Source organism: Phycodurus eques, chromosome 11, assembly GCF_024500275.1.
Source record: "Phycodurus eques isolate BA_2022a chromosome 11, UOR_Pequ_1.1, whole genome shotgun sequence".
NCBI lineage: Eukaryota > Metazoa > Chordata > Actinopteri > Syngnathiformes > Syngnathidae > Phycodurus > Phycodurus eques.
The window spans coordinates 22,076,735-22,104,720 of NC_084535.1; the positions used below are offsets into that span (position 1 = coordinate 22,076,735).

A 27,986-nucleotide genomic window follows, 5' to 3' on the forward strand; every position below is an offset into this window, starting at 1 on the left:
ATTTGCAAATCATTGTATTCTGTTTTTATTTATGTTTAACACAACATCCCAACTTCATTGGAATTGGGGTTGTAATCAAACACAGCTGGACTCCAATGAAGGTGTAGAGCGATCTCAAGGATGATCAGAAGAAATAGACAGCACGAGTAAAATATGGCACCAAAGCTAGGTCACAGCAAAGGGTCTGATACTTCAGTTTTTCTTTTTTAATAAATCTGCAAAGATGTCAATAATTCTGTTTTTTTCTGTCAATATAGAGTGCTGTGTGTACATTAATGAGGAATAAAATGAACTTAAATGATTTCAGCAAATGGCTGCAATATAACAAAGAGTGAAAATTTTAAGGGGTCTGAATACTGTCCGTATCCACTGTATATGTCGCCATTGAGCGGAAGTAGCTTTTGTTTTTTATTGCTAGTATTTCTATTGTATTCTATCATATTGTAACTTTATTAATCAGTTCTCTACATACAGTACAAGCATTTACTACATATACAATACCTTCAGGTTAAGTATATTTTTATTATATATTTTTTGAGAACATTTCTGCTTGAAGTGATACTATATATATATATATATATATATATATATATATATATCCTATATATATGTATACTAATACATCAGCATAAATAATACTGAAACATATATACAACAGTTCAAAAAATAATGAGAATTCCAAAAAGAGGCATCTTAATATAAGCATAAATTAAATACATAATATGCTGTGTATATATATATATATATATATATATATATATATATATATATGTATATGTATATATATATATATATATATATATATATATATATATATATATATATATATACACACACACACATATATATATATATACACATACATACATACACACACAAACATACACTCACCAGACAGTTTATCAGTTGCACCTGCACAATCTAATGAAATCCAGGACCTGCATCATGAATTCCACCTTAAACTGTATAATTTGTAAAGGCAGAATTTTAATATGGCTCTTGAACTGAATTTTGACTGTTTTGACTGGATACAGTATGCCCATTTACAGTATGTGGCCGTGTTCGCGTGTGAATGCTTCCATGTGTGTCTATTTGGGAGCTTACACCAATACTGCATCATTCATACTTCTGGATAGAGAGGCCACTACTTGTGCTTTATACCACCTCTCTAAACCATACTCCAATGTATGACCAAACAATAACACAGTAGATGTAATATGAATATTTGCTCTATAATTGTGTTGCTTTTCGGTACATACAAAGTCAAGATGAACATCCAATGGATGTGATTTGAGTCCTCAGTCATCTCATATATGTTACACGTATCAGATTTAACTTTGTTCTGAGAAATAGTTTGAAGAATGTTTTTGTGGTGATCACCGCTCCAACCAGCATAGAGACGGGTAGCGCTCACTCAGCGTCTTCCGCAGCTGAACGCTTTGTGTCTTATCTCTGGTTTCCACCACGCACTCTACCTGTAAACAACCGCACACACACACATACACACACACACAGTTAATGTGTGTAATCTAACACGATTCCACCCGTCACCTTTTTGTAACTTCTGGGGTCTCAGAAAATGATGTATTGACAAGATATCACAACGTAATACTGTGTTGCTTTATGTCCAGCTCGTTAACAATGGAGTTGGTCATATTGTACATAGTGTACATTATTATACATTATTACATTATTGTACATTATTATACACACAGTTCAGCACCAAATTATTAATATCTGCAACACAACTTTCAACATTCTTGAATCATTTCCAGCCAGATGATACAATCTTGTGAATAATTGTCAACAAAAATAAAATAATAAAATAAAAAAAATTAAAAAATTGTACCGGCATTACCAGATAATTAGCAACTCTTTATTGCTCAGTGACTGTTTTTCTCAATGTCTTTATGTCTCAAAAGTGTTCTCTGTCAATTGACTGTCTGTTGTTGTACAAGAGCGGCCCCAACTACCGGAGACAAATTCCTTGTTTTTTGGACATATTTGGCAAAATAAAGATGATTCTGATTCTGATTTAAAAAAAACAAAAAAAAAACTTTTAATTGATCAGTTGGCCCCAGTAGGAATAATTTTGTCTTTAACTATGAACTTATTTGTACTCTATGTACCATGACGTTGCTCTGTTGTATGTACCATCCATCTGTATTTTGTCAGATGGATGGCTGGATGGATAGATGGATAGATAGTCCCCTCCAAAAGTATTGGAATGGCAAGGTCAATTCCTCTGTTTTTGTTGTATACTGAAGACATTTGGGTTCCAGATCAAAAGGTAGGAGTATGAGACAAAAGTTCAGAATTCCACCTTTTATTTCATGGTATTTAGATAGATGAGCGAAGGTATTGGAACGTGACCGATGGGTGTTTCTATTTGCTCAGGTGTTGCCTTTTAGATTGACTGCGTAAACATTAGATAGAGCTGATAGTTGTTTTTGGCTTTTGGTTTCACCTGTGATAACTGCATTTGCTGTTAAGCAAACATGACGAACAGAGAGCTGTCTATGGGAGAAAAGCAAAGCATTTTTAAGCTGAGAGATAATCGATCAGAGCTATTGAACATATCCAATACAACAATTTGGAATGTCCTGAAAAAGAAAGTAACTACTGGTGTACTGAACAACAGAGCAACGTCGAACAGATCGACCAAGGGTATCTACAGCAGTTGATGACAGACACATTGTGAGAGCTGTGAAGAAACACCCAAAGACAACAGTTAGTGACATCACTGCCAACCTCCACAGGGCAGGGGTGAAGGTATCACAATCCATTATTTAAAGAAGACTTTGAGAGAAGAAATATACAGGCCATAGCACAAGATGCAAACCACTCCTCAGCACTCATCTGCAAAAACAATCGCAACGCCAAATTGGATTTTGCAAAGAGGTAAAAAGATGAGCCACAAACATTTTGTAACAAAGTTTTATGGACTGATGAGAAAAGATTAACATCTACCAAAGTGATGGAAAGGCCAGCGTATTGATAAAGAAAGGATCTGCTTGTGATCCAAAACACACAAGCTCGTCTGTGAAGCATGGTGGAGGTGATGTCATGGCTTGGCTTGCATGGCTGCTTCTGGAACGGGCTCACTAGTCTTTATTGATGATGTAACTCATGATGGTAGCAGCAGAATGAATTCTGAAGTCTACAAAAACATTTTGTCTGTCAATTTACAGAAAAATGCATCCAAACTAATCGGGAGAAGCTTCATCATGCAATAAGACAATGACGTAAATCACACTGCCAACATAACAAAGAACATCATCCTTGGAAGGCCTTAGACTGGCCAAGACTTAACCCAATAGAGCATGCATTTTACCTTCTGAAGAGGAGACTGACGGGAGAGACCCCCAGAAACAAACAAGAACTTAAAGAGGCTGCAGTAAAGGCCCGGGAAAGGCATTTCAAATGAGGAATTCAACAGTCTGCTGAAGTCAATGGGTCGCAGGCTTGATGCACTTTTTGCAAGTAAGGGGTATACCACCAAATATTAAATGTTATTCATCCATCCATTTACTGAGCCGCTTCTCCTCACTAGGGTCGTGGTCGTGCTGGAGCCTATCCCAGATAATATCGGGCAGGAGGCGGGGTACACCCTGAACTGGTTGCCAGCCAATCGCAGGGCACATACAAACAAACAACAAAGTTGTTTGTTTGTATGTTTGTATGTACAAAGTTGTTTGTTTGTATGTACATTCACACCTACGGGCAATTTAGAGTCTCCAATTAATGCATGTTTTTGGGATGTGGGAGGAAACCGGAGTGCCCGGAGAAAACCCACGCAGGCACGGGGAGAACATGCAAACTCCACACAGGCGGGGCCGGGGATTGAACCCGGGTCCTCAGAACTGTGCGGCTGACGCTCTCAACAGTCGCCCACCGTGCCGCCAAATGTTATTCACTTTAAGTTAATTTAATAATGTCTGCTCCAATACTTTTGCTCACTTGAAAAGTAGACTTTACGCCAATCTGATCGGTGTTATCGGTATCGGCCGATAATTAGCATTTTATGCTGATCGGCTGATCGGCTTTCATGTCATAAGTTGCCGATCCGATCAATGACGTCATCGATTGGTTCTAGATGTAAATACCATGAAATAAATGCTAGAATTCTGAACTTTTGTTTCATATTCATCTTTTGATGTGAAACCCAAATGTCTTCAGTATACAAAAAACAAATCTCATCACTATGCTTAATTTCTTAATCAAAAGAATATATGAAATATGGGCAGCATAGTGAAAGGTTGTCAGCGCGCCTGCCTCACATTTGAGCGGTTGTGGGTTCAAATCTCATCGCTGGCCTTCCTGTGTGTAGTTTTCGTGTTCCCCCCTTGCTAGAGTGTGTTTTCTCCATGTACTTCGGTTTTGTCCCACATTCCAAAAAATGCATGTTAGGGTCATCCATCCATCCATTTTCTGTACCGCTTGTTCTCACTCGAGCCGGGGGCATGCTGCAACCTATCTTCGGGCAAGAGGCGGGGTACACCCTGAACTGGTCGCCAGCCAATCATGTTAGTTTAATTGAAGACTAAATTGTTCATAGGTGTGAATGTGACCAGTCCAGGGTGTACCCGGTCTTCCGCCCAAAGTCAGCTGGGATTGGCTCCAAACCAGCTGTGTGCCAATGAAGGCAAGAGCTATAGAAAATGGATGGATAGAATATTGTCTGGCTACATTCTCAGGTACACTCTTTGGTTTGTGTTATTTTTGGTTCGTGGATCATCCAGAAAATGCTCACAGGTTTATCTTGTTGTTTTCCAGTAGCATTTGGTACCTGAGCCTTCAGTGGGGACTTACCAGACTTAATCCACCTCTTAAAACCACCACTATCACTTTGCAATTATTGAAAACATCAATACGACACAAAAATGCAAAATAAGAGCATGCAAGTTCGCCGCATACTGTAGATCATCTGGACCAGTTCAGAATCAATATTTTTCTGATACAGAACATGACAAAAACATTCATTCATACATCTTCCATTCCGCTTATCCTCAGTCGGGTCGCGGGCATGCTGGAGCCTATCCCAGCTAACTTAGGGCGAGAGGCGGTGTACACCCTGAACTGGTTGCCAGCCAATTGCAGGCCACATAGAAACAAACAACCATTCGCACTCACATTCACACTTGTGGGCAACTTAAGAGTCCTCAATTAACCTACCCTGCATGTTTTTGGGATGTGGGAGGAAACCGGAGTACCCGGAGAAAACCCACGCAGGCACAGGGAGAACATGAAAACGTCGTTCAAGTTTGCTGTAACAAGTTTTGCTCTGACTTACCAATCGGAGGACGGTAAAATACTTTCGTGTGAGGATGAATTTGAAATCCAAATGGTTAAAGGAACAATCCCATTCCTAATACAAAGTTTAAATTGCATTGGCCAGCAGTACTGAAGGCTGTGGGGAGATCACATTGACCTGGCAGTACACTGAAGCTGAAATCTGATTGGACAAAAAAATTAAATAAAATATACATTTACTGCAAGCAGTGCAAATGTTACAAAATGAAGAGGATATATTGTTAATAATAAATTAATTTAAAAAATAAGAATAAATAACTAAATATGAATAAAATTCCATTCAACAAATATTAGAATTTCGGTCATAAGTGTAGATTAGTCCTTCTGATGGTGTTTAGGGGCAGAAGAGAAGGACTTGCTTTCACATCAGCAGCATCACTTGACGCATATTAAACCCAACTCGAATCGATTCCACCTATACAGTGAGTACGGAACGTTTTCAGACCCCCTTATATTTTTCACTCTTTGTTATATTGCAGCCATTTGTTAAAATCATTTAAGTTCATTTACCCCCCTCATTAATGTACACATAGCACCCCATATTGACAGAAGAGAAGGGGAAAAAACGGAATTGTTGAAATGCTTGCTGATTTATTAAAAAAGAAAAACTGAAATATCACACAGCCATAAGTATTCAGACCCTTTGCTGTGACACTCATATATTTAACTCGGGTGCTGTCCATTTCTTCTGATCATCCTTGAGAGGGTTCTACACCTTCATTGGAGTCCAGCTGTGCTTGATTATACTGATTGGACTTGATTAGGAAAGCCACACACCTGTCTCTATAAGACCTTACAAATGATTCTCATTTGTCAGAGCAAATGAGAATCATGAGGTCAAAGGAATTGCCTGAAGAGCTCAGAGACAGAATTTTGGCCAGGCAAAGATCTGGCCAAGGTTACAAAAAAAATTCTGCTGCACTTAAGGTTCCTAAGAGCACAGTGGCCTCCATAATCCTGAACGGAAGACGTTTGGGACAATCGGAACCCTTCCTAGAGCTGGCCGTCCGGTCAAACTGAGCAATCCGGGAAGAAGAGCCTTGGTGAGAGAGGTAAAGAAGAACCCAAAGAGCACTGTGGCTGAGGTCCAGAGATGCAGTCGGGAGATGGATGAAAGTTCGAGAAAGTCAATAATCACTGCAGCCCTCCACCAGTCAGGCCTTTATGCCAGAGTGGCCCGACGGAAGCCTCTCCTCAGCGCAAGACACATGCAAGCCCGCATGGAGTTTGCTAAAAAACACCTGAAGGACTTCAAGATGGTGAGAAATAAGATTCTCTGGTCTGATGAGACCAAGATAGAAATTGTTGGGCTTAATTTTAAGTGGCATGTGTGGAGAAAACCTGGCACTGCATCACCTGTCCAATACAGTCCCAACAGTGAAGCATGGTGGTGGCAGCATCATGCTGTGGGTTTGTTTTTCAGCTGCAGGGACAGAACGACTGGTTGCAATTGAAGGAAAGATGAAAGCGGCCAAGTACAGGGATATCCTGGACGAAAACCTTTCCAGCGTGCCCTGGACCTCAGACTGGGCCGAAGGTTCACCTTCAAAAAAGACAATGACCCTAAGCACACAGCTAAAATACCGAAGGAGTGGCTTCAGAACAACTCTATGACTGTTTTTTAATGGCCCAGCCAGAGCCCTGACTTAAACCCAATTGAGCATCTCTGGAAAGACCTGAAAATGGCTGTCCACCAACCTTCACCATCCAAGCTGACAGAACTGGAGAGGATCTGCAAGAAGGAATGGCAGATGATCCCCAAATCCACGTGTGAAAACGTTGTTGCATCATTCCTAAAATGACTCATGGCCGCATTAGCTCAAAAGTTGCTTCTACTAAATACTGAGCAAAGGGTCTGAATACTTATGGCTGTGTGATATTTCAGTTTTTCTTTTTTAATAAATCTGCAAACATTTCAACAATTCTAATGTTTTCTGTCAATATGGTGTACTGTGTGTACATTAATGTGGAAAAAAATTAACTGAAATTATTTCAGCAAAAGGCTGCAATATAACAGAGTGAAAAAATTAAGGGGGTCTGAAAACTTTCCGTATCCACTGCATCACATTATGTACAATCTCATGAGAGCCAGGTGATGGCATTTCGCCCAAGTCCTCAGCCCACGTGTTTGCCTCATTGCATGATATAATTTTCACAGAAGACCGTATGGTTGATCATGTAATGTCCGGTAGTGCTGCTACTTTGTGGTTGAAGTTCACTCTCCAATAAAACGTTTTTTTACAAATGCTGTCTTCTTCTATAGTGATGAAGGACTAAGGTGACCAAGCATATTGAAAATTGATGGTTGAGCTGAGAGTTTCGCCGCTCACCTTTGCCCTGAAGAGGTCCGACTTGTCACTATGCCTCCGGTGGCTGACATCCAACAACCTGAGGAAGGACACAACAAATTTAACTGTTTAAGATGGGCAGGACAAAGAGCCATTATACATATGTTACTACTTTTGCTCTCAACTCTATTCTCTGTGGCATCCTCACCTTTGATGGAGTTCTGAAAGATGTCACTAATTTCGAGTAGTAGCAGACCTACTGATAGTACACCTCAACATATTACCTCACTCCCATCTACAACCCCAATTCCAATGAAGTTGGGACGTTGTGTTAAAGAAAAACAGAAAACAATGAATTGCAAATCATGCAAAACTCCACACAGGTGGGGGCGGGTATTGAACCCCGGTCCTCAGAACTGTGAGGCTGACCCTCTAACCAGTCGTCCACCGTGCCGCCGGGGAAAAAAACAATTATTAAAAATACTTGCAATCAGCTTTCCTAGTGTGCAATGGTGACTTTTATTTATTCTTTTTATTTTCTTTGACCTGTCAGAACTCTATCAGTGACAATTAGCCAGAGAGAGAAAACGGTAATGATATTTGGTAAATGTTTTGGCAATTTCAAGCCTGAAACAAATTAAATCTCTTCTTATTACCGGTACATGTGGAACATTATTATGAAATCCAAACAAAGTAAAGCCAGAATAGCCGCCTCGTATGGATTGTGTTAGTTCCGAGGGTACACATTACATACAAATTAACGGTAAAGAACATAAAAGACTAATTTATTACGATACACAGGAATTAAAAATGTTTGCTTTTTTTGGTCAAGAAAACAATATTTGATTTTGAGACACATCCGCTGAACTGAATAGAAAAAGCATCAATTGACTCACCTAACGTCCTCTCTGGACAGGACGTCCAGCAGCTTGGCCATGTCTCCTGGCCATTCTCCCAGCTGCACTGAAAACTTGCTGACACGATCTTCCAGCACCAAGGCTCGGTCCAAACACTGCCTCACCAGATCCAGCTCCATGTTAGCACTGCTCACTACGACTGCCACCCTACACAGACACGGTTCAATATTGATTTAATCAAGCAAGGCTGTTGGGGTACAGTATATGCTATGGACAAAAAGCATCCTGTGCACTGCTTATCCTTGTTAGGTTCACAGGTAAGGTGGAGTCTATCCTTGCTGACTCCCGGCGGGGTAAACTGGACTGTTTCGCCATTCAATCACAGGACACATACAGTCTCCACCAAAAACATTGGAACAGTGAGGCCAATTCTGTTTTTTTTTTTTTTTTTTTTTTTTTTGCTGTAGACTAAAATGATTTGGGTTTGACCTAAATATATGAACATAAGATAAGAACTGAGATAATCATCTCAGCTTTCATTTTGAGGTGCTTATGCCTGGATTAGAAGATAACACCTTTTGTTTCAACCCACCCATTTTTCATGTAAGCAAAAGTATTGGAACATGTGAATGAGGTGTGCTTTATTGCCCAGGTGTGTCCCATTACACGGATTATTAAAAAAAAAAAAAATAGCGCTGAATGACTACGCTTAGTTTCAGATTTGGGTCTAACAAACATGAAAACCAGAGTCGTGTTATGGGTGGAAAAACAAGCAATTGCGAAGGTGTAAAATCAATTGGAGGCATTTCAAAAACATTGGCCATAAACTATACAAGCATTTGGAAAGTCCTGAAGAAGAAAGAAATACACTGGTGTACTATGTTAAAGATGTTGAACAAGCAGATTAAGGAAAACAACAGAGGTTGAGGCAAGAAAACCTTTGAGAACACCATAAAATTACTTTAAGCAACTCACTGTTAGTGACATGAGCAACAACCGTGAGTCAAGGGTCAGCATTCGTCTGTCTGCAGAAGACTTTGTCTGTACAAAAATATAAACTAAGCACAGGATTCCCTCACGGTACATGCAACAAAACCAATAGTTAATGAATAATAATCAAATAAAAGAGGTGATCAAATGCGCTATTCCTAATTATAAAAGGCACACAACGAACGACTGTACATAATGGCTCAAATGTAATAAATAGGAACTATTCAGAACCTGAGCAACGACGTATGCTGGGAATTGATTTTTGTGCGGTAAATGAAACACCATATGCTCTTCTACTTTCATTTCCTGTGGCTTTGTTCATACAATACCGTATCGACATCTGAGTCATCGACTCAATTGGAAAAGTCAGCACTATTAACATTTATCTTGGAGGATAATTTCACCAACGAAACAGCCAAATGACTCAAATTATGTACACGGACTTGCAAAGCAACAGCAGGTTAGCCCAATGCAATCGGTGTACTCTGAGTCGGAAGAGTTTGTTGTTTACAATTCATCATGCAGTGTGACAGAATTACAGTGGTTGAAACAATCTGATGAGTTGGGAAGCTGCTAGAGGGAAAATGTGGCAGATGTACACAATATTGATAAAATATTATACTGTTTGTATGCAAATGAGCTCTATACCTCTTCTAACACAGAGGAAAGCAGCTGGCAGAAACACTCCGGCAATCGCAGCAGATCAAATCTGAATGTATTAACAAATCAAACGCACCTTTTTCCTTTCAGTTCTGGCAATTGTCCAGCCAAGATGGCGGCCAATCCCATGGCTCCCTCTGTGTCCACGGTGGAGCGCTCAAACTCTTGAAACCTCAACATTGCCACTAAAGAATCCTCCTCACTGTGAGGGACGAACACATCAACTCATCAATGGCAGTTCAGGTTAAAAAGACAATCTGAAACTCAGCATATTCAAAACACATTTCAGTATTTTCGTTTTACAAACACATCTCTTTACAAAGTCTACGGTCATGATTTTATAATTTCTTTCACAAATGCTATAAAAGCTGTAAAAATTATTCGTTTGTCTTTTTGGGAGAATACAATCGGAAAAGGGCGGCACGGTGGACGACTGGTTAGAGCGTCTGCCTCTGTTCTCCCCGTGCCTGCGTGGGTTTTCTCCGGGCACTGCTTCCCACATCCCAAAAAACATGAATGAGAGGTTAATTGACAACTCTAAATTGCCCGTAGGTGTGAATGTGCGTGGTTATTTGTTTGTATGTGCACTGCGATTGGCTGGCAACCAGTTCAGGGTGTACCCCGCCTCCTGCCCGATGATAGCTGGGATAGGGTCCAGCACGCCCACGACCCGTGTGAGGAGAGGCGCCTCAGAAAATGGATGGATGGATGGATGGACAATCGGAAAACACACAGAAGAATGACAACAAAACTATTGAACAATTTAAATGCAAAGTTGTAAGAAGATCTTAAAGTACATCCGAAATGGAATGAAACCCTAACTGTACAATAGCATCCCACCAATAGAACACAAGGAGTACATTGGTTGAATTGGTTATTGGTTGAATATGAATCATCCGCAGGTATTTTTTGTGGATGGTATACAGGTTTTCTTGGATCATTGGTCTATTTTTAACAGCACTAAGTACTTATTGACATGAAAACGTGAGTCTTCAATTTCAACGCTAGATTTCATTTTATTCAAGAAGACATTTAAAAGTCTCATTTGTCTATTGCTCCTTAGAACCGACCGAGTCAGCCAGCGGCGGACCTTGCCGCCGGAGTGGCGGCGGATCTCGGCACAGAAACCGTGGCGGACCTACCGCCGAGCCCGGCTCCGGCCCGGTGACGTAAACTCAGCGAGCATAGTTCAGCCTGCTCCTTGTCCACCAATTGCGGCTCAGTGGGAAAATGTAAAGATCAGTATTTGTTTAGAAGTTTTGCTTATGAATGTATTTTAATCCTCTTATTTCTAGCCTTGCGTAACACCGCATTCAGTAAATGAAATGCTCAGTGAATGAAAAAGTAAACGCCGACAGAGGTCTGTCAACCAATCAGCGTTCGTCAGCACATGCCGCCCCCTCAAAAAGTTCCTGGTAGCTCTCTGAAGACCCTGCCCACCAGGAGGCACAAAATAATCCAGGGGTAGTTTTTTTCGGTGGGGACACCGGTGGGAATTCAAGATACCAGGGTAGCTTGGGAAGTTCCTGCGGTGGGAAAGGCCCTAATGTGACAAGATTGGAGGTGTTGGTTAAAGCTGACCTTCCTTGTAAATAAAACACACACCAGTTTTAAGTTTTCTTTTGTCAAGAAGCATTGCCCGATGTGAACCGTGCCTTGCAAAAAAGATCTCTCAGATGACCTACAGTTACGAATTTTTAACTTGCATGAAGCTGGAAAGGGTCACAATTGTATTTCTAAAAGCCTTGATGTTCAAGGCAGACAGTGAAAGGAGACAGTTCAGCACTGTTGCTACTCTCCCTAGGAATGGCCGACGTCCACCCGATTGAGATGCTGTGACATGACCTCAAGGTAACGATTCACATCAGACAGCCCAAGAATGTTGCTGAACAGAAACAATAGTGTTGTATGGTGTGTGGTACTAGTTTAAGAATTTTCTTTGTCTATTATTGTGACAAATGTATGCAGAAATCCAGGTAATTCCAATGAGTTCACACCCTTTTATACATTACTAATATTTACTATTAACTTCAAACTTTACGTTTGCTGTGGACTACCTGACAGAGATGACTTTATCCACAAGTTTCTTTGCCAGCTGGTAGGTGTTGAGACCGAGTGAACATTCCATCAGATCTGACAACAAACAGGAGAGCAACATATGCTGAGTTACGAGAGGAGCAGCATCCAAACACGAAACATAAATGCTTATTTAACGTAGCTCTGATAGAGTTTAACTAAACATTTAATCCATGACTTAAAAGTCTTTTAAACACGACATGTTTACCTCCATACAGTTTGATGTTCGGATTGCTATGAATATCTTTGATGGGGCCATCTGTCTTCAGAGATTGCAGCAGCAAAGGGAAACCTTCAGGTTCTATTCCCTATTGAAGTGAGTCCACACACAAAAATATTTTGTGCATTGTAGCACATTTTGGACCACACAAACACACATAAAATAAATATTATAACTATAGAACATTCTTTCAGGCCGCACTCATATGCACAGCCCCCTCAGAATGTGCTGCACAAAGATGTTTTTGTGCATCTTTAATTCTTTGATCACAGTAAATTAGTAAGAGCATCCATGCATGTTCACCTCCGCCAGCCGTTATAATATAATATATATATATATATATATATATATATATATATATATATCTAAGCCACTTGGTAAAGCCAGAAGAATGTATTTTATATTTGAGATGAAAAATAAGAAGCTCATCCTTTCCCTTCAGTGTAAACAGACCGAAAGCTGTCAGACTTTCAGTCGTGGGCAGATAACGGAATCATCGGCTTTAACTCAAATGCAGTACAGTCATCTTGTTAAGAAAAGCCAATCTTAAGAAAAAACATCCTTGGCTCAATATCAGAGAAATGTGGGAGGTGAGAAACAACTTGTCTTTCCAATAGGGAGCAATTGGTTTATGAAAAACGGGACCTATTTTGGAGGTGCACGATCGAAGCTGCAAATGAACCCATTCATCACATTCTTAGACAAGTTAATACATGATAGCTTCTTGTGCATTAACTTACTATAACGAGAATGTGTGAGTTGAGATGCTTGATGGCTGCCGCCGTGCCCGCCAGTAGACCGTACTGTCCAGCTGCAGGCACCACCACCGCATCGAGCTTGGACACTTGTTCGTAGATCTCCATGCCCACTGTGCCCAGTCCGGCCAGGTAGATTGCACTTTCATCTCTGAACAACACAAAATGGTTGTCTTAATTATCTTTTTCAAAACTTTATAACACTAAATGCTGTAATAAAAACTAGGACAGTTAGCAGGACTGCACACACACACACACAACAATTACAAAAAAAAGTTTCTGCAAAACTATGTAGAAAATATACTATATAAATATTGTACCATACACTATACCTTTGGTGACAAATGCACAAATACTATTTTTGCTGGATGGCATCAAGTAAACTGCCCTGACTGACTCCAAAAATATGCACACTGGCACCCACTCATCTATTCATTATCCTCTATAAACTAGGAAGTAGCCTGCTAACTAACACAAAGATCTCCAAAAATAATAAATAACAAATAAGTTATTGGCAGATTTCTGAATATTCATACTGAATTAAGAATCACAAGTCTGAGGTCGGTGGCACGGTGATCAACTGGCTAGCACATCTGCCTCACAGTTCTGAGGACCAGGGTTCAAATCCTGGCCCCGCCTGTGTGGAGTTGGCATGTTCTCCCCAGGCCTGCGTGGGTTTTCTCCGGGTACTCCGGTTTCCTCCCACATCCCAAAAACATGCACGGTAGGGTGATTGAAGACTATAAATTGCCCGTAGGTGTGAATGTTAGTGCGAATGTTTGTGGCTAGCTGGTGACCAGTACAGGGTGCACCCCACCTCTCGCCCGAAGATAGCTCCAGCACGCCCGCGACCCCAGTGAGGATATGGATGGATGGATGGAGTCTGAGGTCTCCATTAACAGAATCCCACGGCTGTCTGTTGCTAAGTGCACAAGACGACTAAGTGGACTCGTTGTGAAACATCGCAGACTCAGATAATTCAGTGAGGAGCAGTCGCAGGCAGAGCCAACTAAGAAGGACAAGAGTCCATAGATATTTCTGCAAACCCAGAAATCTGCAATTAAGAATTAACGAAGAAATACTAGTGGAAAATAGGAAGACCACTGAAGTGTCTACAAAGTCGTATAAACACACCTAGTATAACTTGTGAAATTCTTATCCCTAACACAGGTTAAGTGAGGAATAGTTACTTACTCTTCCAGATAGAGGTATCCATTGTCATTGGCCAGATGGCGGGCATGGTTCTGAGAGTCACGACCGGTGCTGCCATAGGAGATGACCATGGCGCCATAGTCTCTGTAGATCCTGAGACGAGGCGAGGTACAAGATGACGGCATGATGGCAAACACTGGGATCTTCAGCTCAACTGCATGGTGGGCCACAGCCATAGAGAAGTTACAATCAGTGGCAACGATCACGCCCTTCCTCTGCTGCTCCTGAAAATATTCAAATGGGGTGATCAGTGTTCAAGCTCTACGACCATTGTTTGCCTTTTCCTCCTTTTTTATTCTTTCCATCCATCCAGTTTCTGTACCGTTCACCGCCAAAATATACACAATGTAACCGCTCATCGAATCACCCTCTATGAACCAGGAAGTAGCCTTAGCAAACACATGGCTAAAACACATCCGTTTTCTATAGTGCTTGTCCTCAGAAGGGTCATGGGTGAGCTGAAGCCTATCTTAGCCGACTGTGGGCGAGAGGCAGAGTTCACCCTGGACTGGTCACCAGCTAATTGCAGGGCACAAATAACCATTCATGTCTATGAGAAATTTACTGTTATTCATGCATGTTTTTGGAATGTAGGAGAAAGCAGAGAAATTTGACTTGTGGAAGAATCAAATAGTCATTGTGAAAGTTTTGTCATGTTCCTATGCTTTCAACTGTCATTTTAACTCTGGTGATGCCTTTTGTCCAATTTTCATAGAATCAACAGACAACTATTGAATTGTAGTGCAGTTTTTACAATACATCCCTGTAAATATATTCTCATTTATTCAGGTAATTTCATTCTTAGGGCATTGAATAAATCACGACTGGACTATTTTCCAAGACGTTTCACCTCTCCTCCAAGCAGGCATCATCAGTTCATGCACAAGACTAGGACAGCACTAGCCTGGGTGTTGGTGTGGAAACAACGATTTATTCTCCAAATTAGAGGATGCATCGTTCTCAACTGACATTTTAGCAAGCTCTCCAATACTGCACACACAGTACTTTGTTAACCAGAGGTGTGGACTCAAGTCACATGACTTGAACTCAAGTCAGACTCGAGTCATGAATTGATGACTTTTGACATAACTTGACAAAATGTCACAAGACTGTCACAGCAATGACTCATGACTTCACTCGGACTCGAGCCCACTGACTTGAAAAGACTCGCCACTTTTACCAAAGTATTGAGAAAAAAAACACTAGCTATCACTCAATAGCTCAAAATCCATCCATCAATTTTCTTTACCGCTTTATCCTCACTAGGGTCGCTCGCGGGCTGCTGGAGCCTATCCCAGCTATCTTCGGGCGGGAGGCGGGGTACACCCTGAATCGGTCGCCAGCCAGTCGCAGGGCACATATAAACAAACAACCATCCACACTCACATTTATACCTACGGACAATTTAGAGTCTTCAATTAACCTACCACGCATGTTTTTGAGATGTGGGAGGAAACCGGAGAACACGGAGAAAACCCACGCAGGCACGGGGAGAACATGCAAACTCCACACAACCGAGGCCAGAGGTCCTCAGAACTGTAAGGCGGATGTGCTAACCAGTCAGCCACGGTGCCGCCTACCTCAAAATGCCAATGTTTATTTTATTACAGGAATTTCAGAATGATGTAACCATAAAGTTGATGTTCTCATTGGTTATCACTCAAGTGGATGTGTCCCATGATACTAAAGTTTAATTAGAGCTTATTTCTTATAACAGTTAACGCCCTGTCGCCCAGATTCAAGTACAGGAATTGACCAAGAAGTCCCTCTTTCAGACACTGCCTAAAGTCATGGTTTTATTGATAAAAAAAAACAAAAAAACAAAAAACAAAAACACTGCAACATAAATCATAAATAAATGTGGCAGTTACATAAGGTACACATTCCACACAGTAATGGTAACAAACAGAAAAGACAACGGCAATTAACGTAACAATAAAGACGTTAATTATCTCTTCATCCATTCATTTTCCGTACCGCTTATCCTCACTAGGGTCGCGGGCGTCCTGGAGCCTATCCCAGCTATCTTCGGGCGAGAGGTGGGGTACACCCAAAACTGGTCGCCAGCCAATCGCAGGGCACATAGAAACTAACAAACTTTCGCACTCACGTTCACACCTACGGGCAATTTAGAGTCTTCAATTAACCTACCATGCATGTTTTCGGGATGTGGGAGGAAACCGGAGTACCCGGAGAAAACCCACGCAGGCCTGGGGAGAACATGCCAACTCCACACAGGCGGGGCCGGGAAAATGCGATCCAATAACTTTTTAGAGCCATGCTTTGTCTAGTCCCTCACCTCGGACATGTTTGTCATGGGTGACCCTGCCAGTGGCATAAAGCCCCAGACAACTTAGCTCCTAGGATCATTGGGACACACAAACCCCTCCACCACGATAAGGTGACAGCTCAAGGAGGGGTGTATATAATATATTAAGTAAATATATAAATATTATATATATTAAAATATATTATTACTTTGTCGTTAAAATGACTCGAAAGGACTCGAAACTCAACGTGTAGGACTTGCGACTTGACTCGGGACTTGCCTGTCTTAATATGGGAGTTGATTCGGGAATTGAGGGTAAATACTTGAGACTTACGTGTGACTTGCAAAGCAATGACTTGGTCCCACCTCTGTTGTTAACTAGTGTGGCGCTACATTTGACTGACAAGGCAGATTCTCATGTCACATGACCTCACAGACAGGAAGGGATTATCCTCTGACTTGCCTGTGTGAGGGAGGAGACCAGGTACAACACTCCTCTCTCCTTCACTGAGCCTGTGTAGTGCAGGTGCTCCTTCTTCAGATAAATCTCCATACCATACTGTTTGGACAGCCGAGAGTACTGCAAAACACAAAAAGGCTTTTTGTATTTCATTCATCCCAAAGATATTCAAACATAGCGCCTGCTGCTCACACTCAATGATACACTAAAATTCATACTAAAATGTTGTAGTACAGTTATCAAATACAATCTAATGTTTAAAAGTTTTGTTATTGTGTTTGTTTACTGTGCAGGGCGTCTTCTGTATCCCTGATTGGATAGTGAAGGCAGCTGCGCTGATGTCCTCAAAGCGCAGGTACTGAACAGCCGGTCTCGGGACGATCCTGAACTCGCTGACTCGTCTGGTTTTTGGCGGGTCCTTTAGTGTGATTACAGGTGCTTCCACCACCACTCTGGTGTCAGGGACCTTCACGTCCCCGTTGAGGAGTTCCTCCTCACCAAAGTCCTTCAGCCTTTCTGGTTCAATAAGGGTCGGTCTGCGGCCCATGGTGCCGTTACTGAGTAGCACTCCTTTGTAAGAATCACCTGGCTCTGCAGGGCCCAGACGCAGCTCCTCTCTAGAAGGTAGAATTTCTTACATCTTTAGACCACTGCACACTTTGTACATCTGGAATATGTCATGATATCAAGATGGCTGACTCTAAATAACATATTGGCCCTCTCAATGGGGAAGCTTAAGTACAAAAAAACAAAAAACAAAGATAGAACGATCAACTGACAAAGTCTCCAGGAATGATTTTTCATTTCCATAAAGTACATCCATCGTAATGTACCACATCAACGTAAAACATACAGTAGTCTGGGATTTCTTTGCAAGTATTTTGCCAACTGTTTGCCGCCCTGTGACTGGCGCCCATTCCATGGTCCAAGACTACCTTTCCCCCGAAGTCAGCTAGGATAGGTTCTAGCTCTACGCAACCCTGAACAGGATAAGTGGTATTAAGGAGTCATTTTCTGTTGTTGGTATGCTGGGACTGTTTAAATGACTGGATTTTAAAAGACAATATTAATGTCCATTTCAGAAACCTAAGACAACACTGTGACCTAACGGGTCATCATATTCAGGACACTAATTGAGACATAAGACCAAGAATGAAGAATGTCAGACGTTCATAAAAGTGGCAGTTTTAGAATTTTAGAGTTTCAAAATGAAATATGCTCTGAACTTACCTACCTAATTGAAATGTAAATGACCTAATTCCTGAAAGCTATACTGTATGAATAAGAACACCCTTATCTGTCTCAAGATAAATGGATTCACCTTTCACGTCAATGCAGTTTCTATTCAATGTGACAGATTGCATCTATAAGCCAATTTATGATTCATTAGATGTTCACTTTTTCTTTTCAGGGCTCACACAAATTATTAAAGCAGCAATTACGGGCCAAAGACAGCAGTTTGATCTATAGTAGCTCAGTAAGTTGGGTTTAAATATAATGGAACAGTCCTTTCAACAGTCCAGTTTCGATTCATATTACAGTATATTTGACTGTTATATAAAAACTCCTTAGAATGCTTTTCTAGAAAATATCAGACTAGTGGAGCTGCTTTTGCCACCACCGAGTTAGTTGGGATGTCTTTCACAGAGTATAAAGATAATAATAGGCTTAAAGCCTTTGGAGATTAACCCCGTCACCTCGACGAAAAGAAAAACTCGACGTAATCACATCACAACCGCAAGGTGTGAATCTCCGGGTAAGTGTGTGTAGTAGAGCCAGTTGTTAGGTAGTCGATAAGTATGATTTAATATACTGTACGCATGAGCTTTGGTGTGCTTTTGCTGTGTTTAATTTCTGTCGCTTACAGAACCGTCTGGTAGTCAACTTTCCAAACAGCCTGACTGCATTTCATTCAGAGCTGCTGCTATTTAAACCCCAACTCTTTGACCTTTCACTCTGTCATCCGGCTCCATTATTGCCCTCTGCCCCACTTATCAGAGTCCATGATCCATTATTCAATCACACAGTGTACTTGTAAACAACACAGTAAATTTGAGAAAAAAGCCCAAGGCTGTAGCTCGTTTGAGGGTATGTGGTCACTTAACATTATCATGTGTGTATATTTTTGTCGGAGCTCAGAGTGAGTTTCCAGCATTACTGTTTACTAATAGTCTGTGTCATGGATTAATGGTAAATATTTACACAATGAAATGTAACAAAATGTTTTCAAAGCACTGATTTACTTCACCCTTACAGTGCATATTTTGGACCTTGGCTGAACAGGTATGATAGGAGCACCTAATCAGTGAGGTGCATTCAGGGCATGTTCTGGCTCACCTGCATCATTAAAAGCAAGAAATAAAACATAAACAATCAAAATTGCTTAATTTGTGTCGTTTCTGTTCAAATAAATGGGTGAAACAATGGGCGAGCAGCTCTCCTCAGATTGCACAATCCCTCACTTACTTCGTTGAGGAGACTTGTCATTGACAAGTCCCTGTTTATGTCTCTCTTCACGTCTCCAATAATAAGGTTTTCAGACACTTAATATCCACTGTAAATTTCCATAGTCAGGTTCATGTATTTAATGTGTGTAACATATTTAGTTTTGCTGATGGCATAACACCGCATATAAAAAAAGCCCAAGGTGAGGCAGACTGGACTCTGCCTCACTTAAGAGGCCTACAAGAGCACAGAAGGTATGTTCCAACCCTTCTTCTACGCAGAGACATAGCTCGCTGCAATTTAAAAAAAAAATCAAGTGTGCAGCTGCAGTCTGTTCATTGTAAAACTTTGCTCCAAATGAAAGACAAATGTGGAAGATCTATCTAACCTTAAAAATGTTTGAAAACTGGACTAACCATTGAAACAGGATCTAATTAATAAAGTAAGACAAATACCAGAGCCCAAATCTCTGTTTCAAACCTCAGTTCAGAAAATCCCGGTTTTCCAGTTTTTAATGTCGGCTTCAAATTGAATGGCAAATACGCTACTCTGTTTGGCTCATCATTTTGTAAATCTGAGTATAATGTCAGTGCATGACAAGACATGAACCTCACCATATGTCTCTGCTTGTAATAACCAGTAGTAAGCATTGTGAAGTGGCAAGGTGGCATGTGTTATGTTTTTCTTTTAAACAAACACAGGATGTCAAGTGCTCCTTAGGCTATATACATGTCTCCAATAATGAATATCGAAATTAGGTTATTATTCAGTGATAGTGTCACCTTGTCTGGGTGATCAGAAAAGGCAGTCAACATAAGTCTCTTTCTACTATAATTGGGTTAATATCATAATATTCATTTCTATGTGAACATTGCCCAAAAAACAAAAACAAACACACAGTATCACTTGCTTCCATGTGGGACACAAGCACATATACAGTAGAGATATGTAGTGCAAAATGCGTGCACCAAGCATGAAGCCTTTCTTACAAATAGTTAGCATTACCTGGCAACAAAGAGGAGAACAACATAAAGTGCCAAACGAAGGAGAATGTCTATCAGTGTATCCAGGGAAGGAAGCAATTTGTCCTCATATGAATTAGGAATTGATGGCTTAGAAGATGAGGTTGGTGCTGTTAGGGACTTAGATAAATCTGGGCAAGATTTGGGGATAGGGGTATGTGAAGATCGAGAATTATTGGAGGGAAGTTTGCATATTGTTAATTTGGAGACCAAAGCAGCCAAATCTTGATTCGGAAGACAAGCTGATTGTTTTGTGAATTCTATTTTGGCGTGAGGGCGATTTGTTATCGAAAGCTGTGAAAGTGAAGCAGAAACAAGAGCAAGGTCTGAGGCTGGAAATGAGCTTATGCTGGAAGTCTCGTCTTTGTTTTGGACTGGAGGTTGAGTTTTGCCACAAAGATTGGGCATCACTACTGGATTGAGGAGGGTAGAGGAGAGCTTTGAAGGGTCTGGGTCACTAAATGCATCCCACCTCTGCCAAAAGGTATCATTTTCTTCGTTATCTTTAAACGCAGAAATTTGTGAAAACAAGTCTCTTCTGGTATGAGGGGGATTTGTTAGAGGGAGCTGTAAAAGACTGCTAGAAACAGGAGGAGGGACTGAGGTTGGAACTGCTCTTACATTCGGAGTCTCGTCTTTATTCTGGGCTAGAGGTTGTTTTTTGTCACAAAGATAGCGCATTGCTACTGGATTGAGCTGGGTAGAGGAGAGTTCTGATGGGTCTGGGTCGCTACATGTTTCCCACCTGTGCCAAAAGGGGTCATTTTCTTCGATGCTTTTAAGTGCAGGCTTCGGTGAAAACAATCGTTCCAGTCGCTCACTCAAGTAGCTTGAGTAGAATAACTGGGCAGCAAAGTTCATCCTGGTTGAAACAGAGTCCTCTTAGAATCCAAACTGTTCTGTATCTGTGTGTGAATCCTTCTCAGCTGTTGAGGTGTGGGATACTACCCAGTACAGCTCCCACGGTGTAATGTCCACAGCCCGAGTTCCCAAACTCTTACCCAGCTAAAAAGCTGTTTAAAAAGGGATTATCTCGGGACACATACACAGTGACTCGGGAGCGTCTCTCCAGTGGCTTGGCCCCTCCCAGCATTCTATTCCTGGCCCAGACCAGGATTACTTCCCCTTTCTGTGACGTAGAGCAAATCAGACGGTCTAAGGGGATAGATGCAGACTTAGGGTTTATCTCAGGAGCAGTGATCCAAAGGCTCAACCACACAGGGCAGACAACTGGGAATGGGGGTGGATCAGGAATTAAGGAATATGGGATGGGGTGCTAACAGGGAAAGGAGAAAGTATAGCAAACCATTAGTAACCTGCACCGGCATTTTTCACCTCGAGAATTAAGGTACCTGTCTGCGCAAGTGGATATTAGCACATCTATAGACAACTTGCAGTTCAGATCCATGTTTTGAAATGTTGGTGTTGGTACCCATTGGTTTGGTTGAAGTACGATCTGGTGCTGTCTCTCTAAAATTGTGCTTATGTATATATGTGCAAGAAGATTGTGCAAAGCCTCCAGACACCCTGAGAGAGAAATATGTGAAATCTGATCAACACAAATATTACTCTAATACTAGTTTAGGTTGGAGAATCAATCTATCCACTTCTCCATTTTCTATACTGGAGCCTATCCTAGCTGACTTCAGATTCTATCCTGGAATGGTTGCCAATCGGTCACATATACTGGAGAAAGAGACAACAATTCACACTCACATTCACAGTGTCACTGAGTGTGACGTGAACTCGCGTTGCCTGCAAGGACGTCAGGCGAGCGAGCCAGTTCAGTCAGTGACAGATTTTGTGAACACAAAGTTTGAAAACACTGCCGTCTGGTATTAGCTTGTGGCGGTTACTTCTATATCTGCATTATTATATAGACTTGCTCAGTCTAATATGACAAGTGTGTCATAAATCATGTCGTACTTAATTACCAATAGTGCCTCAAAGAGTTTTATGATCTTGCCAAACAAAAAGGGCAGAATATTAGAAACACCTCTCAGTATAATGCGGTGCAAATCTACACCAAAGCAAAATGCAAAGAATAAATATATTGTTAAATGACTACCTCTCTAACAGTGTCAATCCAAACTGCTCTATCCAATTCTACAAGTGACCCTATTTTGACTGGAACATGGCGAGTCACATGCATGGGGTTACATTGAAAGCCCTTGGGAGATGCAAGCAACACACACAGTGAGCTCTGTGTAGACAAAGCGGACATGGACACTGATACGGGGTTACTTTATCCTTCCTTAAACCCTAAATTAACTTGAACCAACCTCTAGTATGACCTACACTTACAGGTAATCCATTTCGTAATCTTCTTTCCCAAACACAAGTCTGAACCTTGAACTGTCACACTCTGTCCTTTCCAGTGGGTGAGATATTTTGTCAGGATGACACACAGGACAAAGTGGAAAAGTGCACAGAAATAGACAGGGAAGGTGACCCCGCCTCCAGCAGATTGTCACATGACACATGAGCGCAACCAGGTGCCGTCATCTTCTCGCTCGCATTCATGTGGCACGTTGTGTGCCTTGGCTCATTAAATCAGTATATTTCCCTGAACCTTCAGTGGTCACCCGTCACGTCCACTGAGGGACATTAATATCGCAGCCTGTCTCACGTCTCATTCTCACTTTTGCCACACTTTGGCGTTTCTGCTGCTTAACCTGGAGATCTGCTTAAGAGGCCAGACAAGTGAGCAGAACATGAGGCTGAAGAAGGCAGTCTGGCTTAAAGAAGATAGCCATGCTTACTACAACCAGACTGTGCGCTTGCACGTGTGCGTGTATGTGTGTGAGTCAGAAAGAAAAAGTCCAATTCAGCGCGAATAAAAGGAAGCAATCAATGTGACTACAGAAGGCATTCTTTGCAGCTCAATTGATTTGATTTCACAGACTTCCTGCTGGAAACAGAATTTCTCAGACAAAGAACCGCAGTCTAAAGATTTCATTCTGAAAATTAAACAAAAAGGAGTTGACTCAAATCTCAGTTCGGTTTAAGATCCCCTTTTTCTTTCTCCTCTCCAACGATAGAATTCAATTCAAAGATTCTCGTGTGACCAAAAACAGCCATCCAATAGAAGCGCCGTCAATCAAATATTTTTTCCTTTGCAAGGTTATTGCGTTCTATTTCGATTGACATTGTCGGAGAGGTACCGGTATTTAGTTGTCAATGTGTTGATTATTGTGGGTGCGGGTTGCAGTGGTGTAAGACTGTACCGCATCATATGGAGAGCTGTTCCTAATGTTTTTGAATCTCCCATGTAACTAACTTAGGTAACCAAAATTTGAAACACTGCTTTTGTAATGCTGCTCACTGTAATGATTATTTATTATAGAGCAGCACCTAGGTAAGGAGCAAATAGTAGGGCTACATGTGAGCTTATACTCTTTGGCAAGCAGTAATAGCCCTTGATGTTCTTATCAAATGACTGATATCAGTTAATTAAGGCTTTATGAATTGTTAAATGGACAAACGACTAAAACTCAGCCTCAATGAAAACTGATAAAGCACTTGTTTATTCACTTCAACTCCAGCTTCCTCAATAAAATGTAAAAACAGTTTTTTCCACAAATGCAACAAACCCTCACTGTATGACTATAAATAAATTATAAGACGGCAATTAAGTTGAGGTGACATTTTATCTAGTCTATTCATGTTTAGTTAGACTTAGCTTTCACTCCCCTGCCCAGTACAAACCTCCCACCCCTTTCCAGATACCGAGCGTTCTGCTCTGCGTTCCATGTTTTCATTAGGAAACTGGGCGCAACCACTTTGGAGGAAAGACTGTAGATACAGCAAAGTCGGACAAAGGGAGTATTGCACTGGAAAACAATTGTTCACGCTCCTCTTTTTAAAACACAACATGAGCCGCCCCTCCATCCCCACAATTGGACTCATCATCCTCTTGATTGGCTACACTGTGGCAGGTAAGAAAAGGAACTTGGTGGTGGGGTTGGGAGTTATGCCACCAGAGATAAAAAAAAGAAAATTAATAATAATTATATATATATATGGATTGGTGATATAGTTGTGATTTTTACAGAGACGTGTGTGTGTGTGTGTGTGTGTGTGTGTGTTGAGAATAAAGCCGGGCTCCATCATGAATGCACTAGGAATGCATTGCATGGGTTGAAGCACATATGGTTCTAATTCACTGCAGCTGTAGTGTCACTGAATCAAATTTACTGTGAGGGGAAAAAAACAACCCTTTCCACTATTATGTTCACATCTTTAGCTCTAATCGGATGCCCTGGCTTTGTTTTATGAAAGCACAATTGGAAAGTACTTCATGTTTTGAAACCTAAGTGTGCATTGTTATGACTTCATACTTCAAGAATGGTCGGCTGTAGGGAAGTATGCAAGTGTATGCTACTTCACTGAACAGAATTTAAGTTAGTTCAAAGCGTTAAAACATTTACATTTCCCTCATTATCACCGACCAATCCGAACATTATGACCACTCCATCTAAAATGTTGCCTTTGCATAGGTAATAATGCTAAATTCAATTATTTGACATTATTATTTAGTTTATTATAGTGGGAGTAATTTTCAGTGTCCAGTTTTACACACAACTGTATTGCATCATACTGAGAAGTGTATCTAAAATTTGGCTTCTCTAAATCAGTCGAACGAGAGTCGAAAAAATATTGGGAACAGATCTTATGATGAGTCCACTGCAAACTACAAGCACAATTTTTATATTTAGTAACTTTTTACATTTATAACAGTATGGAGTGGTAGTAACTCATTTGGAAGGACTTGGGCTTTGGAACCAGCTGCTGGAAAAAAAAAAAAAAAATAAATAGAGATGCTAGTATGATTCCCAGCTACTGTCGCAATGCCCTTAAGCAAGGCACCATTCCCATTTACCAAGCTCATGTGTGTTTGTGCACACTTTTCACTCTGACATCTCTTCCTGCATGCTTGCATGTGTGTGATTTGGTTCTGTGTGCAAAACAAATATACAGCCAAGTGTGAGGTAAATGTTCTTTCTTGAAGGATAATAATCAGGATCATAAATTAAAAAAAAAAAAAAAATTAAAACAATAAATATTGTTAGCTGGGAGAAATCACATGGTTCTACTTCCTTATCGTGAGGCGGGTTGCAATAAATTAGCCCATATAGCACTAAATTCAAAATAAAAGAAAGAAAATGAGAACTGTAATATGATTCTGGTTAACAGATCACAGCAATCCCCAAATACCTTGAAATGATGCCCCATTGAGGCCGTAAGCACTTTAGGGATGATTTGTTTGGACACTTAAGGGCCAGCGATGACTAATAAATGCCGACTTCTTTGGTAACAAGTAATCTAGCGCGTTACTATTTCCAGACTGGTAATCAGATTAACATTTATCCAAATTACCGTGTGTTACTATTCTTGTAATATTCATCCATCCATCCATTTTCTGAGCCGCTTATCCTCACTAGGGTCGCAGGCGTGCTGGAGCCTATCCCAGCTGTCATCGGGCAGGAGGCGGGGTACACCCTGAACTGGTCGCCAGCCAATCGCAGGGCACATAGAAACAAACAACCATTCGCAGTCACATTCACATCTACGAGCAATCTAGAGTTGTCAATTAACCTACCGTGCATGTTTTTTGGGGATGTGGGAAGAAACCGGAGTGCCCGGAGAAAACCCACGCAGGCACGGGGAGATCATGCAAACTCCACACAGGCGGGGCCGGGGATTGAACCCCGGTCCTCGGAACTGTGAGGCGGACTCTCTAACCAGTCGTCCAACGTGCCGCCCTATTGTAATATTCCTTAGAAAAAATAGTAATAGTACAATAGTAAAAAAAAAAAAAAAAACAGTACAGTATTTGCTTTCTACTTCCGTTTCAGGTAGTGACGAAATTGTGGATTGGAATTGTGGGCTTTTGCAAAGTTTTGAAGATGTTTTATTTTATTTAATATGTTAGTTTTAAAAACCAATGTCCTAAATGTTAAGATAAATTCTTCTGTGCTTTAATGAAATTAAAACTGAGACTACCTACACTCACCTAGCAAAAATGCTAAATGGTTCATAAAATGAGATGCAGTACAAGAACTTGTTCAAATTATCTTGGCGGAAATCAGAGATGGAAGAAAATATGTCAATATTTTTGACATGAATTTGAGAACGAGATACCATGACTCGCTCGTGTTGCGATCTCAAGTAGCCTACTGTTGCAAACACCAAATCTGAATGTGATCCGGTTTACATTGTGATAGCCGTTTCCTATCCATAAAAAGAGTACTGTGGTCGCTTCGTGTATGCCACGCACACAAACTGCTGTGGTTTGCACCAACGTCTCAATTTTGCATCTGACTGAACTCCCTTGCGCTTGCAGGGGGTAACGTGACATAAACACTCAAGCTCATTCACCTTTGTCCTTTGGCGGAGTCACTGCGTTACATCACCATGTCTGTTTGCGTTTCCTGTAGCTTGTCTCCTCTCACAGTGGGTGCGTATCTTTTCTGATTAGTTAACCTCCTGGAACATTTCTGACGGTAAAAAACAACAACAACAACAAAACCATGTTGATTTTCTACAAGCATCAGCCAACACAAACAAGAATCCTTGGTAACAGCTGGATTGCACATATGAACTCGTCAGCTATTTTGCGTACTTTGCTTCAAAAACACTGACACATCGTCCTTGTGACGCAAACTCAGTGGGTGAGAAGTTCAGCTAGAATATCAGCATGTCACACCAGTGGCATTTTTTCCCACCTCTAAATTGCACACGGATCCGACAAACCCGCTGACGTAGAAGCACAGCTGTGGTTTGGGTAAGGGGCTGGGGTTGTTTTTGTCAGCCAGTTAGAGGGCCAGCAGCACATTTTGTTCCTACGGCAAAAAAAGCGTCTACTTTGATAAGCTCACATCTGATTGTACCTTCAGACCTGACCCAGAGGATCTCATCTTTGCTGCCCTCTGTCACTGTCAGACACGGTGATAGAAGGCTTCACGAAGCTGGAGACCACTTTGCCTTTTCTCTGCCTGTTTGGAGGAAATGCACAGGAATCCCTCTGTAAACCTTTGAAGGGTTTATTTCATTATTTTATTTACTTTATATGTATTTTGTTTATACATTGTTATCAATTTGTTTGCGTGACCTCCTCCTGAAAGAATTGTAAGCAGACATTTGCTGGTCTGAACCGCCTCGAACGGCACATCAGCACATGCATACACGATTGATGAATTTGCAACAAAAGTGAGATCATAGTTGAAAATAAGAAGCATTAACATAACAATGTAAGGCTTGTATTTCAGGAAAAGCATGTTTTGGGTTTGGTTTTTGTTCTCGCAATTGGAAAGACATCATGAGATGTCGGCCTCCTTCCTCTCAGTCCACTGCCAGTTGGACAATAAAAGAAATTCAATTTTCGACAACTGAGGAACGAGTGAGGGTCTCATGATA

At 41.1% G+C, this 27,986-nt stretch overlaps 1 protein-coding gene across 4 annotated transcripts; it reads right to left on the reverse strand.

The window, feature by feature from the left end:
• Positions 1–5: 5 nt before the first annotated feature.
• Positions 6–27,962, reverse strand: LOC133409386 (L-threonine ammonia-lyase). 4 transcript variants are annotated; one of them, XM_061689269.1, is made up of 12 exons: positions 27,461–27,962; positions 26,949–27,067; positions 17,387–17,717; positions 17,104–17,220; positions 14,354–14,595; positions 13,145–13,310; positions 12,393–12,492; positions 12,166–12,241; positions 10,185–10,310; positions 8,498–8,665; positions 7,644–7,701; positions 12–1,475 (listed from the first exon to the last, which is right to left on the reverse strand). In XM_061689269.1, the coding sequence occupies exons 3-12, from the start codon at positions 17,645–17,647 to the stop codon at positions 1,377–1,379; spliced, it is 1,413 nt and encodes a 470-aa protein (XP_061545253.1). In that variant the 5' UTR covers positions 17,648–17,717; positions 26,949–27,067; positions 27,461–27,962; the 3' UTR covers positions 12–1,376. The 4 variants fall into 4 exon arrangements, with proteins under 4 accessions (XP_061545250.1, XP_061545253.1, XP_061545252.1 ...); XM_061689266.1 differs by lacking the exons at positions 26,949–27,067; positions 27,461–27,962 and adding an exon at positions 20,551–21,306 and having other exon boundaries at positions 6–1,475; XM_061689268.1 differs by lacking the exon at positions 27,461–27,962 and having other exon boundaries at positions 26,949–27,241.
• Positions 27,963–27,986: the final 24 nt, after the last annotated feature.

Excerpts from the sequence above, each read along its gene's own strand:
- LOC133409386 (XM_061689266.1), bottom strand. The coding sequence starts at position 21,248 with ATGCGCTATCTTTGTGACAAAAAACAACCTCTAGCCCAGAATAAAGAC. Across the intron at positions 17,221-17,386 it reads TACAGAAGACGCCCTGCACA|TACTCTCGGCTGTCCAAACA; the intron begins GTAAACAAACAC and ends TGTGTTTTGCAG. Across the intron at positions 14,596-17,103 it reads TGGTCTCCTCCCTCACACAG|GAGCAGCAGAGGAAGGGCGT; the intron begins GCAAGTCAGAGG and ends GAATATTTTCAG.